Source organism: Dunckerocampus dactyliophorus, chromosome 17 (genome assembly GCF_027744805.1).
Source record: "Dunckerocampus dactyliophorus isolate RoL2022-P2 chromosome 17, RoL_Ddac_1.1, whole genome shotgun sequence".
Classification (NCBI taxonomy): Eukaryota; Metazoa; Chordata; class Actinopteri; order Syngnathiformes; family Syngnathidae; genus Dunckerocampus; species Dunckerocampus dactyliophorus.
In genome coordinates this window covers 14,900,715-14,917,474 of record NC_072835.1, presented here as the reverse complement: position 1 = coordinate 14,917,474, position 16,760 = coordinate 14,900,715, and the positions used below count along the sequence as shown (strand labels likewise).

Sequence of the window (16,760 nt, the reverse complement as noted above, 5' to 3'; positions counted from 1 at the left end):
GCTTTGCCGCTCTCTTTGGTGTAAAACTGCACAGGCACGTAGAAACCGTCAATGCTTTGCTGCTGGAAGGCCTTCAATGGTGCAGCGAGTGGCAGCATTAAGGCCATAATATGATAAAAGAATTAAAGCTGCAGCCTCCTCAAGGGTGACATTGGCCCCTTAAGCCCTCAACGTTTTGTTTTTATTTAGCTGCACGTCGCCTCCATGTAGCATATTCTGGTCATTCTTGCTAATTACTGAGAAGAGAAGGTGCATTTTAACGTCCGTGTTTAAGTACATCGCCTCTCCACTCTTTAGTGGAAGGTTATATGTGATGACAGAGGGGGAAAGAAAAAAGCCCAAAGAGCAAAATTAACTTTTCATGTATTTCCTCCACACATCCTTGTTTCTTCTTTTGTCGTGGCTTCCACATGCCGCCGGCTCGCTTCTTTCTTTTGCTTGGTGTCTTAATTGCAATTTCATCAAGAATTTAAAGCCTCCCTCCTGTCAGTCTGGACTGAGGACTGAAATGTAAAGTCGCTATTGTGCGTCAAGATAAGTCAGGAGCAGCTCGGGGAAAGACTCACTTTCATCACCGCTGGACCTCCTCTTCCCCTTCCCCTCCAAATCTCCATCCTTCACTCCCTTGCTCTCTTTCACGGCTTTATCACTCGCCGGAGCGGCTCGGCGGAATATAAATACGTAATATCATATAAATAAGGATGGCAAGGCAGTGGGGGGTTAGACACAAACTGCATGTTGCATCAGCTTGTGCGCTTCAAACTACTCTTGTCAAACTACTCTTCTAGGTGTGCACCTGCGCAGGACAAACTACATTCTGTTTCCTTTTATAACGACAAAAACAAGGCGTCTCTATTGAAATGAGTGACCAACCCAAGGATTCTTGGGGCATGGCGTCAATTCCAGTGGAGGTCACTATTTGAGGAAATACCACATCTATAGTAGCTGAGGGCGCTTATTTACTCAATTGCGGAGAATAAGTGGTAAGGGTAAAGGAAACAAACGTAATTAATTGGGGCATGGGTATCTATTACAGTGAAGGCCAGTATTTGAGGAAATAGAGTATCCTCCACCAACTTGGGGGTATATACGGTACTATAACAGTCTGGTTTTTGAGGAAATATCGTGTCCATCCGGACATTCTGCAAAGCACAATAATAAGCCTTATTATTGTATTGCTTGTTGAGGAACATTTCTCACATCGCATCACATTTCATTAGGTTAGCGTGCGCATCTAACCAAGTGACATGTAGTGTCAACTAGACCTAACGGTATCTGGTCACCATATGCTTTCACACTGCTGGCATGTCTCGCCTTCCTTGTTTTCTCCTTTTCACACACACATGCACTCCCAAACATGAGTCACCAATAAAAAGCAGAAAGGGAACAAACTCAGAACGCGGCGAAGTGTGCAGAAAGACAAAGAGAGCACGTCAAGACAAATGACAAAATGTGCAAAAATAAATGAGCATTTTATGTATTCAATGGATTTATTTATTTAATGACAATTTATTTATTTCATGAGAAATGTATTTATTCGCTCACAATTGTGTTTATTCTATGACTAATTTAGTTATACATTTATTTATTTAATGATTGTTTTATTGATTTTAAGAGCAATTTAGTGATTTAATAACCATATTAACGATTCAATTAACAATTTATCTATTACTATAGTCATATGGTTTTTATTGCCCATTTTCTTTATTCTGTGACTCATTTATTTATTTCACATGTATTTATTTCAAGAGCATTTTACTGATTTAATCACTAGTTTAGTTCTTTCAGGACAGCCTTATATACTATATATATATATATATATATATATATATATATATATATATATATGTATTTATTCCATGACTGAATTATTCAATGACCATTTTATTTTTTTAAGAATTTATTTATTTACAGTATTCCAGAACTGACTGGTTTATTTAACAACCATTTTATTGATTTTATGAACACTCTAGTTATTTACCATTGTGTTTATTTGAATGACAATTTTTTTATTTATTTATTGCCCATTTTCTTTATTCTGTGACTCATTTATTTATTACACCTTTGCTTACTTAATGAGCATTTTATTTATGTAATGACTAATTTTGTTAATGCAGGACTGATTTATGTATTTATTTATTTAATGAGCGTTTTAATTATTTAATGACAAATGTTATTTCAGGACCGGTTTATTTATTTAATGAACATTTTATTTATTTCATGATCAATTTAGTGATTTCATTCATAAGCATTTTATTTATTCCATGACTGATTTATTTTTTTTCATGAAATATTTATGAAATGAAAATTTTATTGATTTTTAAAGACCAATTTTGTAATTTCAGGACAGATTTATTTATTTATTTAATGAGCATTTTGATTATTTAAGGACAAATGTTGTTCTTTCAGGACCGGTTTATTGATGTTATAAGCATTTTATTTATTCCATGATTAGTCTATTTATTTCATTTTCAATTTATTGATTTCATGACCGATTTAGTGATTTCATTCATTCAAAAGCCTTTAATTCATCACATTATAAATGTATTTATTTCATGGCATATTTATTCAGGGAAATTTGTATTGATTTAATGACCAATTTAGCTATTTCATAGCCATTTTATTTATTCCATGAGTCTGTTAAAAATGAGTGAAATCCGCATGATGCAAACATATGGAGGTAAAAAAAAAAAAAAAAAAAAAAATGTGAGTGAGGATCTGTCTATCTAACAGGGCTTTGGTCGGGGTAGGGAGCTTAGCACAAAGCCTGCCTTATCCGGTGGCATTACAGTCTCTTAGAAAGGATTTACTTTTTAATTCTTGATTAGATAGAATTTACTCCCGCCAGTGTGCAAGTGAGCGTGGATAACCTGCCTTATATGTTTGCAAGTATGTTTGACACACACACACACACACACACACACACACACACACACACAACCACCATCCTATTTAGAGCTTTTAACACATTGTAACATAGAAGCAATCAGGAATTAATCCTAATTGATTGCTCCATTCATCTTCTTGATGAGAGGACTTTTTTTGCAGCCTCAGAATGAGCGCCAAGTAAGACATTCATTTATTTAGTTCACTCACATATTCTCCTCCTCCTCCTCCTCATCATCATCATCATCTCTTTTGCCTGAGTGGCTGCCTGAGCTGACTGCCTGCCTCCCTGCCTTGCTCCCTGCCTGCATGGCTGCCTCCCCTCCCTCGCCCGTACGCTCTCGCTGGCAGTTGCTCCCAAAAGTGGCACAGAGATCTCCAGCTCTGAAACAGTAGCGGGACTAAGTAAATGAGAGCTGCTCACTATATTTACTGTGCTGCATCCATGACTTTACACACCTGGCTGGTGTATGGGCTTGGATTTATCTTGGCGCTCTGCTTGACACAAGGTCAGTAAGATGCATTCGCTTGTTTTAATCTTTATTTATAGGCTTATTTATAGGCTTAAGGGCAAATAAATCCATTATGCAATACAAAAGTTGTGCAGGCAATAGTGTATTTTTTGCTACTTCTTGTAAAAGTGTATTTGTTTAGGAAAACGTGCCACTTCAAAGCTGATTTATATGCATTTTTATCATGCACCACCAGAGTATGTACTGTATGATGAACAGTCACATTTCCAGCAAATGCGCCTTTGCTCCACATGTAACTGACCCGGGAATTCCAAATCCATGCCAAATATCCATAGTTGCCAACCTAAATTTCCCCATAGAGTCATAGCAATTGACTTGACTGCACAGGCTTTGCTGTAACCTTTTGTTTCGATTGGAGGGGGGCGGGCAAATAAACAATGACAAATTATAAAGAGCAAAACGACGCCGTTGCTGCATTGTTTGCTCTGGAGTTACATCACCTCTGGTCTTTAGAAAAAACAACTCCAGGGACCTCGTGACGCTGTGTTTGTCAATAAGGAAAAGTCCATTAAACGGAGGTAATGAGATGAGGCGGCGAATTGCAAGAACAATGTCGTTTAAAAAGGGATTACACAAGGACGCTATCTGGAATTACATAATATGCATAAACAAAATTATATTTACATGGGAAAATAGTAATCCAGAATATTAAATTGAATTTAAAAAAATAAAAAAGATCAATACAGGATTAGGTTGTTGGTGGTGGTGGTGGTGGTGGTGGTGGTGGTGGTGAATTCGTAGCTACGTAACGAGCTTAACACCATAAAATAACATTCTAGAGGGTACAGGATTTCAGAATTTGGGTCACATTGACAAAACCATGAAAATGATCATATGCTGTAATAACATACCTTTTTGTATAAAGCCAACTCAAATGTGAAATTATTCATTATATTGTCCAAATAAATAATTACATTGTGAAATGTAATCTGAAATAATCCAAATATTGGTTTAATTTCATGACAAATGTATACATTTCATCACTCATTTATTTATTTCATGGCCATCTCGTTTATTCCATGACCCATGTATTTATTTTGTGACAGATATACACTAGGTCCCCAACTTACGAACACAATTGGTTCCAGACGACGGTTCTTATGTCAAATTGTTCTTAAGTAGGGGAAAAGGTAATATTACCGATGATATAGGTACTACATGTACGTGTATACATATACAGTATATGTGTATGTATGTAAATATGAGTTTGGATGCAGTAGTAATATTAAACGAGGATAATTAATGAAAAAAACAATAATAAAAGTGATATAATAATACGTAATGATAAATGTTATTTACCTTTGAAGAGGAGTGGTCGAGCATACATCATTGTGGTGGAGTTGGAGGAGGAGTTATTGAAAAAAAGGACAAATCGTCGTCGTCGTTAGACTCTTCTAAAAGAGGTAGTGTTCTGTGGGTGGTGTAGAATTAAGCAGGCCTATTAACTCTTCATAAACATTAATCACACGCTCTGACCGGGTTGTATAATTTAGCTTTCCATTTAGCTTTATCTCCCAAGCGTCTAACTCTTCCTCTGTTGGTCCCATTAGCTCTAACGCTGCCTCTGTTGGTCCCATTAGCAGTGTCACAGTGCCCTCTACTGGTCAAGCATGTACAGTAGCAGTATAAATACTGATTGAGCAACTACAAGGCAAAATTTTACGTAAAATAACTAAGTAATTATTATGGAACGTTATGAGGAGTTCCCAAAAGATTATGACTACTAAACCAACACTGTCGCCGCCAATAGAGCAAGAAAGGACCGCTGACAGAATAATGCTGAGCATGTAATGCTCAACACTGCACAACTTTGACATTTTAGCACTTAACCATTTAAAAAATAAACAAATTGGAGCAACGACTGTCGTTTTGTTAAACTGAGAAATATGTCTTCTTGTTGTATCTCGTGGTGACCATTAGATGGCAGTGTTGACGGCTTTTGTGGCGACCTTTTTAATTTCTTTCCTACAATTTTTATATACACGTGTTTTCTTTTAGTTGATTGATGCCTCGGAGTGCTTACTCCCCAGCAAATATTTTAATATGAGAAGACTAACGATCCGAGTTCTCACGCGAGGACTGCTGTGACATTTACGTCTGCTAACATCGGCCTAATTATGAATATTTCCTGTTGCATTTTATTCCTGGTGCTCGTGTGAGCATATCTATCGTATTCCCTCGGCTGAAAATGTATCTCGCTTATAGATTCATAATATCATCAGGGAATGCTCTTTTTTTCCATTTTTTTTTCTCCATGTCCCCTTGGGGGCGACGGAGGCTCTAAATAAATGGTGACGCCATCTCCCGATCAGCTAAACAGTGAAACAGTGGCACTTTCATTGCCAATTTTAAGCTGAAAGCCTGGACATAACCTGGTCGGGACCAGGTTATGGGTTTAGCCTAAGTTACAATGGTGATACAAACCTTCGGCTTTCCACTCAACACAGCTCGCTAACCCACTCAACTTGCGTCGCAGAATACCCTCCAAGACACTGTACTGTATGCATGCTTGACAATCAATAAAGTAGCAAACACCATTTTAATCTTGACAATCAGTGACCCCAAAAAATGGACCCGCAACCCCTAAGTTTGGGAAACCCTGCTTGAGATAATTAGACAGGCCAGCGTTAATACACACCTTCCTTCCTCATTAGAGAAAATGATTACATAGCAAAACAATTTGTTTTGGCGGTCATGTGTGCCAAACATGTTATCTTGACAGTCAATCCGACTGAGGTAGCGCTGCTTTGAGACGTCTTTATAATTAATCAATGTTTGCCAGGAGAGAACCTGCTGTGCAGTCACAATAAATTACATCTGGGGGGAGTCCAGTGTCTCTCCAGTAAGTCCTCATTATGTTGACAAATGCTCATAAGGGGGGCAGCTCTCTCAATGTTTCATGAGTGCTGCCAGTGTGCAACATTGCATGCTAATGAATAGTTAAATCAGCTTGTTTGCCGCATGTAAATGACCGTCATTTACATGCGGCAAACGCTAAGTCCCTTTCATTCCCACCACTCTGATGACTTATTACTGCACTAAGTACTTGAACCTGAAGAGTCCGACGCTGCTAAGATGGTACAATTCACAACTTGAAGTCAATTTGAGGGAGATATGCTTTTAAGCAAGTTAGCTGTTGACTTGAATCGGTGGTTGACTTCTTTTTTAACCTTTTTTTCACTACTTTTATTACGATAGTGTTCAAAGAGTATTTTATTGCCTTTATATAACAGTGGTGTGCCCTGCGATTGACTCAATCCAACTCAATCAATACCAATGACGTACTTCGACATTTTTCTAATCCCGGACGCCCGAGTCCAACAACGTATTTATACGTCTTTTACGTTTTTTTGCGCGAGAGCCAAAAAGAGGTGACGCTGCAACTCTGCACTAACGCATTAACATTTCAGAGCACTTTTAAGCCATAAAAATGTCCGCAAGGTGAGCAGAAGTGCATTTCATAAGCGGTCGTGAGGGGATCGTTCAATGGAAGAATCACACATGACAAGAAGGAGGAAGTGAGAGAGCGAGGAGGAGTGTAGCGTGCAGAAGGTTACGCATTGTATAGGGAATTTTAACACATGCACATGCACACCCGCACGCACACGGGTGCACACACGCACACATAGTTCAGTTCCAAAAGTGAAAATTGTGAATAGTTAATGGTGTTTGTAAATAAATTGTTATTCTGATGTGAAACAACCCTTTTTTTGTGTTGTTTACGTTGGTATAGTTGTTTAGATATTTGAGCTGTCACAAAAGCAAATAATATTCGTGTCAAAGTGAAAGTTATGCTTGAAATGTGCCTGTTCACAAAAAGCTGGTTTTCTCCCTTGTCTCGTTGGGAACTGATATCTTCCTGAAACTTACCTATGTTCTACTACTGATTACTAAAGAACGGAAAAAGGTAGAAATACACTTTTTTTCTGATGAAAGACGGGCGTTTAATCTTTCTTTTAGTAGGATCCAAGTTTATATAGCCATCGAACACAATATTCTGTGTGCCTTGAAAGATCAGTCAAAATCATCTAAAAAGGCCGGTACTGGTGGGGTTGTTTTTTGAAAAATGGCTGGGATTGAATGAGTTAATATAGTGTTGAAAGAGTGTTTTATTGTTTTGACATGACAGTAGTTTGCTGCAGCTTAACATTAGCTGCAAATATTAGCCGCTAACTAGCTAGGCAGCTGTTGACATTTTAAATGACCTGAGTTGTTACGGTAACTTCCTTTTACACGTGTGAGACAATTAACAATATGCATGATGTGCATCTCAGACGTGACTTTTATTTCATTTTTGGGCTACTTTGTCATATTTTTGACCTAACCGTGGTTTGCTTCAGTCTACCGTTAGCCGCTTGCTAGCTAGCTAGCCAGGTGTAGTTCACTTCTTTTTACACGAGAGACCCTACATGGCATTTTAAATGGCAGTGGTTGTATTTGACAGACTTTTGTTTTGTGGGAAAAAATGTGATCCAACTTTACACCTTTTTTAAGTGGTTAACTTTTTTTTTACACTTTTTTATGATTGTTAAACTTTTACTCAAAGCACTGCCTGGCCACAGTCTAATAGTCCACTGGTGCGGACTATTTCTATTTCCTACTGGTGATAATAATCAATTGACTACTTGTTAAGAATTAATTGGCAGTGTGGTATTGATTGTTGATTAATAACAACTGGTTCGTGCTGTACTTGGCTGCAACCAGCCTCTGCTGTTGATTCAGGCTCACAACAACACAAGCATGGAAACAGGAGTTCAGAACATTCCGAGAGATATTCTTCCATTCTATTAAATCTTACATTTTCCAAAAAATGACAGGCAATTGACGACCCGATGGGTAATTTCCCCTATGATCAATCGAGGAAATGCAGGTTGATGATAGCAGCATTTATCAGCCAAGAGGGTGAATATGACACATCCCTCCTGAATGTTTTTTTTAAAGTCGCCGGGATGGCTTCACATTGATTCCAGCAGATTTCTAAAAGTGATTTTTGTAAGAGCATTTGCAGCTGGATTAGTTTCCTCCTGAAAGCTCCATCCGAGCTTGAGCTATTTAGCAGAGGCCAGGCAGCAAGAGGCTCGTGTCCTCCACGGGGCCGCAACCATCACCACCGCAGCAGCAGATAAAGACGGCGGATTGCTTTCAACCAAAAGCTGATCTTCAATCTTGTGTGTGCGGGATTTGGCGGGTCGGGCTCAGGTGTGTAGATAGGTTTGAATTCACAGACAACCCCTTTTTAAGCTGCTGGTTGCTTTGGGCCGCGCTTTTCTTGCGATGAGCAAATCATAAAAAGAACCTTGGTGATTCCTGAAAGAGATCTATATTTCCGTTGCTGGAGGGGTTTTTTGATGTGTGCCTTCCAGCTGTTTTGGGCAAATCCTTTGACTCATCAGTCGAGAAGGACGCCTGTATGGTCGTATACAGTGTGTGCAGACTGCTAAGAGGCACGGCTTTAAAATGAGTCAGGCCAAAGCTTGAGAAGAGAAGAGACGATCACCAGTGCGTCTTTAATGGTTGTCACTCAAGATGAGAGTAAATAAGAAAATAAGCCTGAAGGCCAATCCTTTTGACTTTTAGATGATCTTCTCCTGAAATAACTGTGCAAAATACTGCTTTTATTAAACTGCCTTACTTGGGTCACTTAGGGCACTGCTGCTTTACGCCTTTGTTTACATGTCATCACTTCATTACACAAAACTGTATGACTTTGTGGCTCATTTCAATCCATCCATCTTCTATGCCGCTTATCCTCACTAGGGTCGCCGGTATGCTCGAGCCTATCTTCGGGCCAAAGGCGGGGTACACCCTGAACTGGTCGCCAGCCAATCGCAGGGCACATATAGACAAACATTCATTCACTCTCACATTCATACCTATGGACAATTTAGAGTCGCCAATTAACCTAACATGCATGTTTTTGGAATGTGGGAGGAAACCGGAGTAACCAGAGAAAACCCATGAGAATCGAACCCAGATCTTCCCGATTTCCTGCCCGTGTGGCCAACATGCTAACCACTAGGCCACTCTTTCTGCCTGTTTGTAGGCGAGGGATGAGGAAAACAGATACGCATGCACATGGCAATATATGGAGGCCGGCAAAATGATTGACTTCATTTTCATTGATCGCGTGATTAATTTATATATTACCACGAGACAGACCTTGCTGCAAGTTTTGAGTCTGGCTTGACTCTCAAAGCTAGCGCTTCCGCACCAAAACACTTTTACACCTGGCAGCACACAACTATGGTAACTGTATTATCACGTATTTATCAATTATTACCAAATTAGGACAAATGAAATGTGTTTTCTGTGGAAAAAACTGCCTATTTTTGGAATTTAAAATACATACTGTATATATATATATATATATATATTTTTTTTTATTTTTTTTGGTGCCAAAACTCAGCAGATTTGCTGTGAATGCTGAATCACGAATGTGCGGGGATCCATTCTGATTATACAACACAAAGCCGCCAACGGTCATGTAGGGTTCAACTTATATTAGACTTGATTATGTCACCCGTTTTGTTAAGTGTGCTCCTGCAGCAATAACAACTGTATTATTATTATTATTTATGCTTATTGCCTTTCCCACAGGCGCACACTAGCAGGAATGAGAGTATCACCTCATTGTCATCCTTGTCTTTTGTCTTGTGCAGTGGAGGGTCTGCAGTGCTATGGCTGCAACATCATCCAGGGCCAGCGCTACGTGGACGTGGGCTGCTCCAACCCGGAGGTGCTCACCTGCACCCACTCACACAAGGGCTTCAAGCACCGCTTCTGTATCAAGACAGAGAGCAGTGAGTCAATTACTCCTTCAAAGCAAATGAATGACTAGAAGCAACTACCAGTCTTTTTTTTTTTTACCCTCCTCTGACCCGTGCCCCCAGTACACCTCCATTCCACATGTTTTATTTTCACTTGCAGCCTCACATGGTCTCCCTTGACCCCTGAAATCTTCAAAGTATCAAACCATCAAGCAGTGCTCATAATGACTACTGAAGGGTCGTGAAGAAGGTTGTGTTCCCGTGAGAATTTAGCCGAGCATCACACACACACACGGTTACAGTAAGTGTTTTCCGTGAATGCTCCAATTAATGTCACTAATCAATTAACCGCTGAGTCTCTTATAGTTGCCGTGTAAAAAATAACCATCAGGCCTGGAATTAGCGATGGGTCTAAAAACATCGGCATGGACAGCTTTGGCTGATGTAGTTGTTTAATTAACCTCATAAGAAACTGCATTTAAAGTGCCATGATTGGACAGCATCTACCAGCTTTATTTACCTTTAAAATGTTGCTACTCAGCTGTTGGCGGTTACACTTGGCCTACTGTTGTTTACAATGAATCAGCGGTATTCATGCTGGTTGAGCAGTTTGCTCCTGACCGCTATGACAACATTGGTTCTGTTGCTGCGGTTGCATTGTAACATACGTGTTAATACAGGACCACGTGGTCAAATAGAGCTGTCTTCCCTTCCATTTTCTCATGCACTCCAAATTATTCTTCAAGTAAAAAAATTAAGCCACTATATGGAGTATTATGAGTTTTCAGGTATACGGTATTCCCTCGTTTTATCGCGATTAGACCCGACCGTGATAAGTGAATGTGCGCAGAGTAGGATTCCTTATTTATAATATACTCACCCATTATCAAACTATGTTGTTATGTCTGCTTCATACATATTATTTATTGTGATTGTCATATGAAGTAGTTACGGTGACAAGAAATTTGTGACAATACTATTTGACCACATTATTACATTACCTTATCATTTTCCTACGTATTCAACCAGAAGAGAGTGCATTTGGAATACAGGAAGTGAAAAAAGTGCATTGCAATTGATGTAAAATGGATGGAAGGTAGGATTAAATTAGCTTTACTTCTTCCTACTCCTTTCGGATGTGCGGAACTGTGTTATATGTGATGTTTTCCAATGTAACTTGCATGCATGTTCAAATAAATTAAACCATTACCATTACCAGAGAACACAAGAGCAGTTTACGACCGTCTAAATACAGTTTTTAACATGATTAGAGTCCTCTAGCCATGAAATAACACTCCAATAGTCACCTCCTATGACCCAATATGGTACACATAATAAGTAAAATATAAATAAGCCAATAAAAACATACATAAGACTCACTAGAAATATGTTACCTAGGGGACTGGAAACAGAGGCAAACAGGAAGTGATGTCAGCGGTTCAGAGGTCAGTTTTAGCTTGGCGTGGGTTACTGCAGCAACAGTAGCCCGTGTGGATTATTGTGCCTGTTGTGAGATAATTCAAACCTGCAATAAAAGCCTGTCGTTCCGGCGATCAAGTCTGGTGTTTGTGTGTCTCACCGAACACTACAGTAACATTACTGACACCTTGTGACCAGTGTAGAATAATACATGTCATTCACATCTTTAAATGCATCTTCTGAATGCCTTATATTTGTATTTTAGTTCATGTAGCCATTATTATGCTTGAAAATGCTTAATTTTGAAAAAATATATATATATACATATATGCTTCAAAATGCATTTTTTTTACTAGCAATAGGCCATCTTCAACCAAAAACATAATCAGCGGCATTTATTAATAAATTCATTTTTGAAAACCCGTGATAGAGTGAAGTCGCAAAATTCGAACCGCCAAGTGTGGAGGGACAACTGTAGCAGGAAATAACAGCCTCTCTTCCATATCACTATGTCCTCTTTGCGGTTAAATAATACACAATACTGCGCTAAATAATACATAATTAATAATACATAATAATACATAATACATAATTAGATAATTCTAGTTCATGACTGTACTACAACATATTGTATATTACTACATTTGAACAAGTGGTAGTTTTATATGGAAAAATCGATGGGGGGTTGGGAAATCATTTTTCTAGGCTACAAATAACAGGATGTATTAAACCACACGGACATACATTATTTCACATGGAACACATCTATTGTACATTTTCTATACAGCCGTAGATTAACAGAATTACTTCGGTTTGCCTGGTTACTTGTTGCTAGGCAGATTGGTCCGCAAGGGGCCATTAAAAAAATGTTTAATGTTGTTTAAATGTTGCTTCCAACACAACACGGCGGGAGAAGGGTGCCCCTGGTGTTAAACCTAACAGCCCAGTCCCGGGGTTTTCGCTATTTCCTTTCACACAGGCACTGTCCTGCCTCTGTCACTCCTCTGATACGAGCCACAAATGCAGAAAATAAATAAAAACTCCCTCCATCACTCAGCTCTGTCTGTGCTTCTCACACTGACCAGCGAAAAGGTGCAAAATTCAGGATTTTAATATACTGCTTTCTGTCTTTAAAAACCACAAGCCTACAAAAAATTACTATGTAGTACTCCACAGTCTCCACTTTGCTGAAGTGTTCTATTTTCATGCTGCCGACAGTCTCTTCTTGAATAAAATCAGTCTCCGACAGCCCAGAGCCTATAAGAATTACAATGTTATACTCCACAGTCGCCACCTTGCTACCCTCAGTCTCCTCTTGGGTAAAATTAAGCCTCAACAGCTACAACAAGCCAAGAAGGAATTACAGTGTACTCCACAGTCTCCACTTTGCTGCAGTTAGACAGGTCTATTTCTCTCTTTGGCATCCCGCTAAGCCTAGAAGGAATTATGTATAGTACACTCTAGAGACCCTCGTTGTTCTCCTCCATTGTTGTTTGTTAGTGTTTGAAAAGGATTAATTCTACCATTGACCAGTATTGAAATCAGGTCACAACAACACTGCAAGATGCTGGTGGCAAGCGCAGAAGCAACCAACTAATTGGTTAACTGAGGTCGCTACTTCGTATCAGCTCTGGGAAACAAAAAATGACAAGCAAGCTGGCTAAATTTAGCAAAAGCATACGGGAATTCAACACTATACTGTTACTTTATCTCTGGCTCTTTGTGTTGCTGGATGATATTGTCCTCTTTGTTCTCTAAAGCAGATAATGTGCTCAAGTTAGGGGAATATTTATGGGCAAGCTAGCAGCTTATTAAATGGTGATGAATGCACTGTGGCGTGCCAGACGACATTGGCTTAATCATTTTTAATCGTACTTTAATGCAAATGTTCTCCATCTACTCTGTTATGTGAATATTCAGTTAGCGACAAGGCGGGTTACATAACTTTTTAGTCGCCCTGCCGAGTCCGTGAGAAGTCGCCCGATGGGAAGTCAAACGGAGGATGTGGACGTCCTCAACCAGGGCGCTGATGGTCAGCTGCTGATGCACACAAGCGTGGAGCATCCAGATGTTCCCTCGCTTGACAAGTCTGGGAGGAGCTGCTCGTGGCCCAGAGGGCTGATGAGGCACCTTTGCAGGCTAAGACGACAAGGCTGACAACATCACATTGAGTGATGAACATGTTGTCAAAGTATTCATTCAGCTGCACCGCACTTTCAGCGCTGGAAAGTCACAAGCCAAGGAGGCCAGTGTTAGTTTCCACAGTCTCCACTTTGCTGCAGCAGTCCGTTATCTTGCTACCCTCAGTCTAAAAATTAAGTCTCCAACAGTCATAAGTCTAAAAGGGATTGCAGTATTTTACTCCACAGTCTCGACTTGGCTGCAGCGCTCTGTTTTCTTGCTGCCATCAGTCTCCTATTGCATAAAATTAAGTCATTAACAGCCAGAAGCTGAGAATGAATTACATTGTTCTATTCCACAGTTCCCACTTTGTTGCAGCGCTCCATTTTCTTGCTGCCCTTAGTCTCCTCTTGGATAAAATTAGTCCCCAAAAGCCAAACCCTGGAAAGAAATAGACTTTCCACTTTGCTGCAGCTCCTTGTTTTCTTGTTGCCCTTGGTGTCCTCTTGGATAAAATGAAGTCTTTAACAGTCACAAGCTGAGAACGAATTACAGTGTTTTACTCCACAGTCTCCACTTTGCTGCAAGGCAAATCATCAATGCTGACATTCAATATAGTGATACAAAGTCTTGATTCTTTGTGTCAGGTTTTGGAATTTCCAAATGCTAATAATTATAGCACTGAGGCAGTTGGTGTGTGTAATTTGACTGCCATGTCCCTTGGTGAGACGTTTTTATGGTTTTAATGCACGCTTAGACATTACAAAAAGGACTATCACTGTTTTTTAAGCGCAAACAGCAGTCTGTTAAATGCTTCCCTTGTGTAGTGTACCTTAAAGATGTCCTCCTAATTACACACTTGCAGTATTTACTGCTTACTGGTGCTATTTTCCTGCTGAGCGAGTCACTCTTCTGTGACTGACTTGTCTCCTCCATCCGTCCATCCATCCTTACAGCTGCACTGGGTATCGTCCTGACCAGCGGCTGTGCCACATCCAGACACTGCCAGCAACAAGAGCTGCCCGGCGTCCGCATCCACTGCTGTGACTCGGACCTGTGCAACAGCGCCTCCTCGCGGAAACCCCACACACTACTACAGTGCGCCTGCACTCTGGGCAGCCTCCTGATACTGAGGATGTGGTTGTGATGGGAAGGAGACAAAAACTCACTCAGTGTATTTGAAAAAAAAACTGTCACATCCTCACTCACTTGGCATTACATCTCAAAGGCTGAATGGATTTTAATGAAGTATGGTACTTTTGTATTTACTGTGTGAATCCCGTGAGAAAAGCTTTCACTACTACAAAAAATGTCCATACAACCGACAAGACAGGTTGCACATGTGCCAATGATGGCACATTGGTGTGCAAATCTGGATAAAGGTGCAGATTATTGACTTTAATTTCAGTTTTTGTCAATATGAGTCAGTATCTTTTAGATGGAACACTCCTAGAATAAAAATAATACAGTCGTGCTGCATTCCAGAAAACTGGGAAATCAGAAATGAGCAACTCTCAGATGGAAAAAAAAGCTTCAAAGTCAAAGGTATTACTCACGTAACTATTTCACCAAGATGCAGTAATAAGAGGTCACACAACCATGCTGTCGCACACAAAAACTACCGTACATAAATTTCCCGGTAATATCCCCGGTAGTGTAGTGGTACACTCACTTTCGTGGCAGAGAGCATGTGTCAGTTCCCCGTTAGGGACGCATGAGGAAGGCTATCAGGTGTAAAACGCCAAAACCATTCATGCATTTATTGGTTATTCTTGATATTTTCTGATAAAATTTCTGTAAATAGGTAAAAAAAAAAATTGGTTTGTTGTCAAGACTGTACAAACAGACGTTTTGTTTACGTTTGAACACAATACTGTACTTTTAAAACACGTGAGTGAGAAATCTTGAATTTCCCAACTGTCTTGAATGCAGCACAAGTCATCCTCCATCAACCAGGAAGTACTGTGACCTGCTAGTTAAGAGATAAACATATTACAGGTGGTCCTCGGGTTACAAACTAATTTGGTTCCTAGCCTGTGATGTAAGTTGAGTTTTGGTGCAAGTCTGTTCGCATACCTAAATTATACTTAAATGAACACTCACACTGTACACAGAACACATTAAAGATATGTAAAATACATTAATAAAACGATTAAATACAGTGATTAAATGAAGCAGTACCTTTATCCCTGTGGCTTATTTGGAGGAGGAAGTACAAATAAAAGAATGTTTAAGCCTTCTCCTGAATCAACATAAGGCTCACTGGGATACCTGTATTGATTCTGGTCTTCCAGCCAATAAGACCACTCCGCTGCTTAGTTATTACTGTCGCTTTCATAGTAGCAGATTCTTTAACATGCTCAAGGATGCGATCTTTATTCTTAACAATGGTCGCGACAGTCGACCGGTTAAGACCAAAAGTGCGGCCAATATTGGTGGGTGTCTCTACTCTCTCAAGAGCTTTTTATAATGCTCATTTTCACTTCCAGGGTGATGGCTTTTCTTTGCGGAACACAGAAGGGAGTACCCCAAGGACCGCCTGTATTAGCATGCTATGATTTGCCATGATGCATTACCAAATATTAGTTAGACCAGACTCTTTCTGTCTTTGGCTTCTCTCAGCATTCACACTTTCTCTCTCTCAATCTGTTTCAAGGGCGTAGACATTTGACCGTTTAAAAAGCTCTGCAATGACACAACCTTTCAGCAACGACACGGACTAGTTTTATAAAGGTTTCAATGCACTTATACTGTATGCTCATTTTCCACACAAAGAAAGTCACCATGTGAGATATGTTCTTCTATTAAGGTCACTCATTTACTCTTTTTTGTGGGGGGGTCAAATGATATATTTATATATTTTTTTAGTTTGCTGCTCAGAGCACATTGCATGCGGTTATACATTATGATTGTAAGAAAAATAATGTACAGTGAATGCATGTCATGTGGTCAGTTATTGTATTAATAAATAAAAGGATCAATATTTTTCAAAAGTACAAAAGTCACACTCAGGTGTCCATTATCTTGCTGCCCT

The 16,760-nt window shown here is 39.6% G+C and overlaps 1 protein-coding gene across 2 annotated transcripts; it reads left to right on the top strand.

Annotated features, from left to right (window-relative positions):
- The first annotated feature begins 3,134 nt into the window (after positions 1-3,134).
- Positions 3,135-16,711, top strand: LOC129170450 (uncharacterized). Of its 2 annotated transcripts, none has more exons than XM_054758053.1 (3): positions 3,135-3,395; positions 10,079-10,219; positions 10,347-11,968. In XM_054758053.1, the coding sequence occupies exons 1-3, from the start codon at positions 3,296-3,298 to the stop codon at positions 10,364-10,366; spliced, it is 261 nt and encodes an 86-aa protein (XP_054614028.1). In that variant the 5' UTR covers positions 3,135-3,295; the 3' UTR covers positions 10,367-11,968. The 2 variants fall into 2 exon arrangements, with proteins under 2 accessions (XP_054614028.1, XP_054614027.1); XM_054758052.1 differs by lacking the exon at positions 10,347-11,968 and adding an exon at positions 14,683-16,711 and having other exon boundaries at positions 3,143-3,395.
- Positions 16,712-16,760: the final 49 nt, after the last annotated feature.

Bases quoted from the DNA above. Each gene is read 5' to 3' on its own strand.
- LOC129170450 (XM_054758052.1), top strand. From the start codon at position 3,296: ATGAGAGCTGCTCACTATATTTACTGTGCTGCATCCATGACTTTACAC. The intron at 3,396-10,078 runs GTCAGTAAGATG...TGTCTTGTGCAG, and splicing joins GGCGCTCTGCTTGACACAAG to TGGAGGGTCTGCAGTGCTAT. The intron at 10,220-14,682 runs GTGAGTCAATTA...CCATCCTTACAG, and splicing joins CTGTATCAAGACAGAGAGCA to CTGCACTGGGTATCGTCCTG.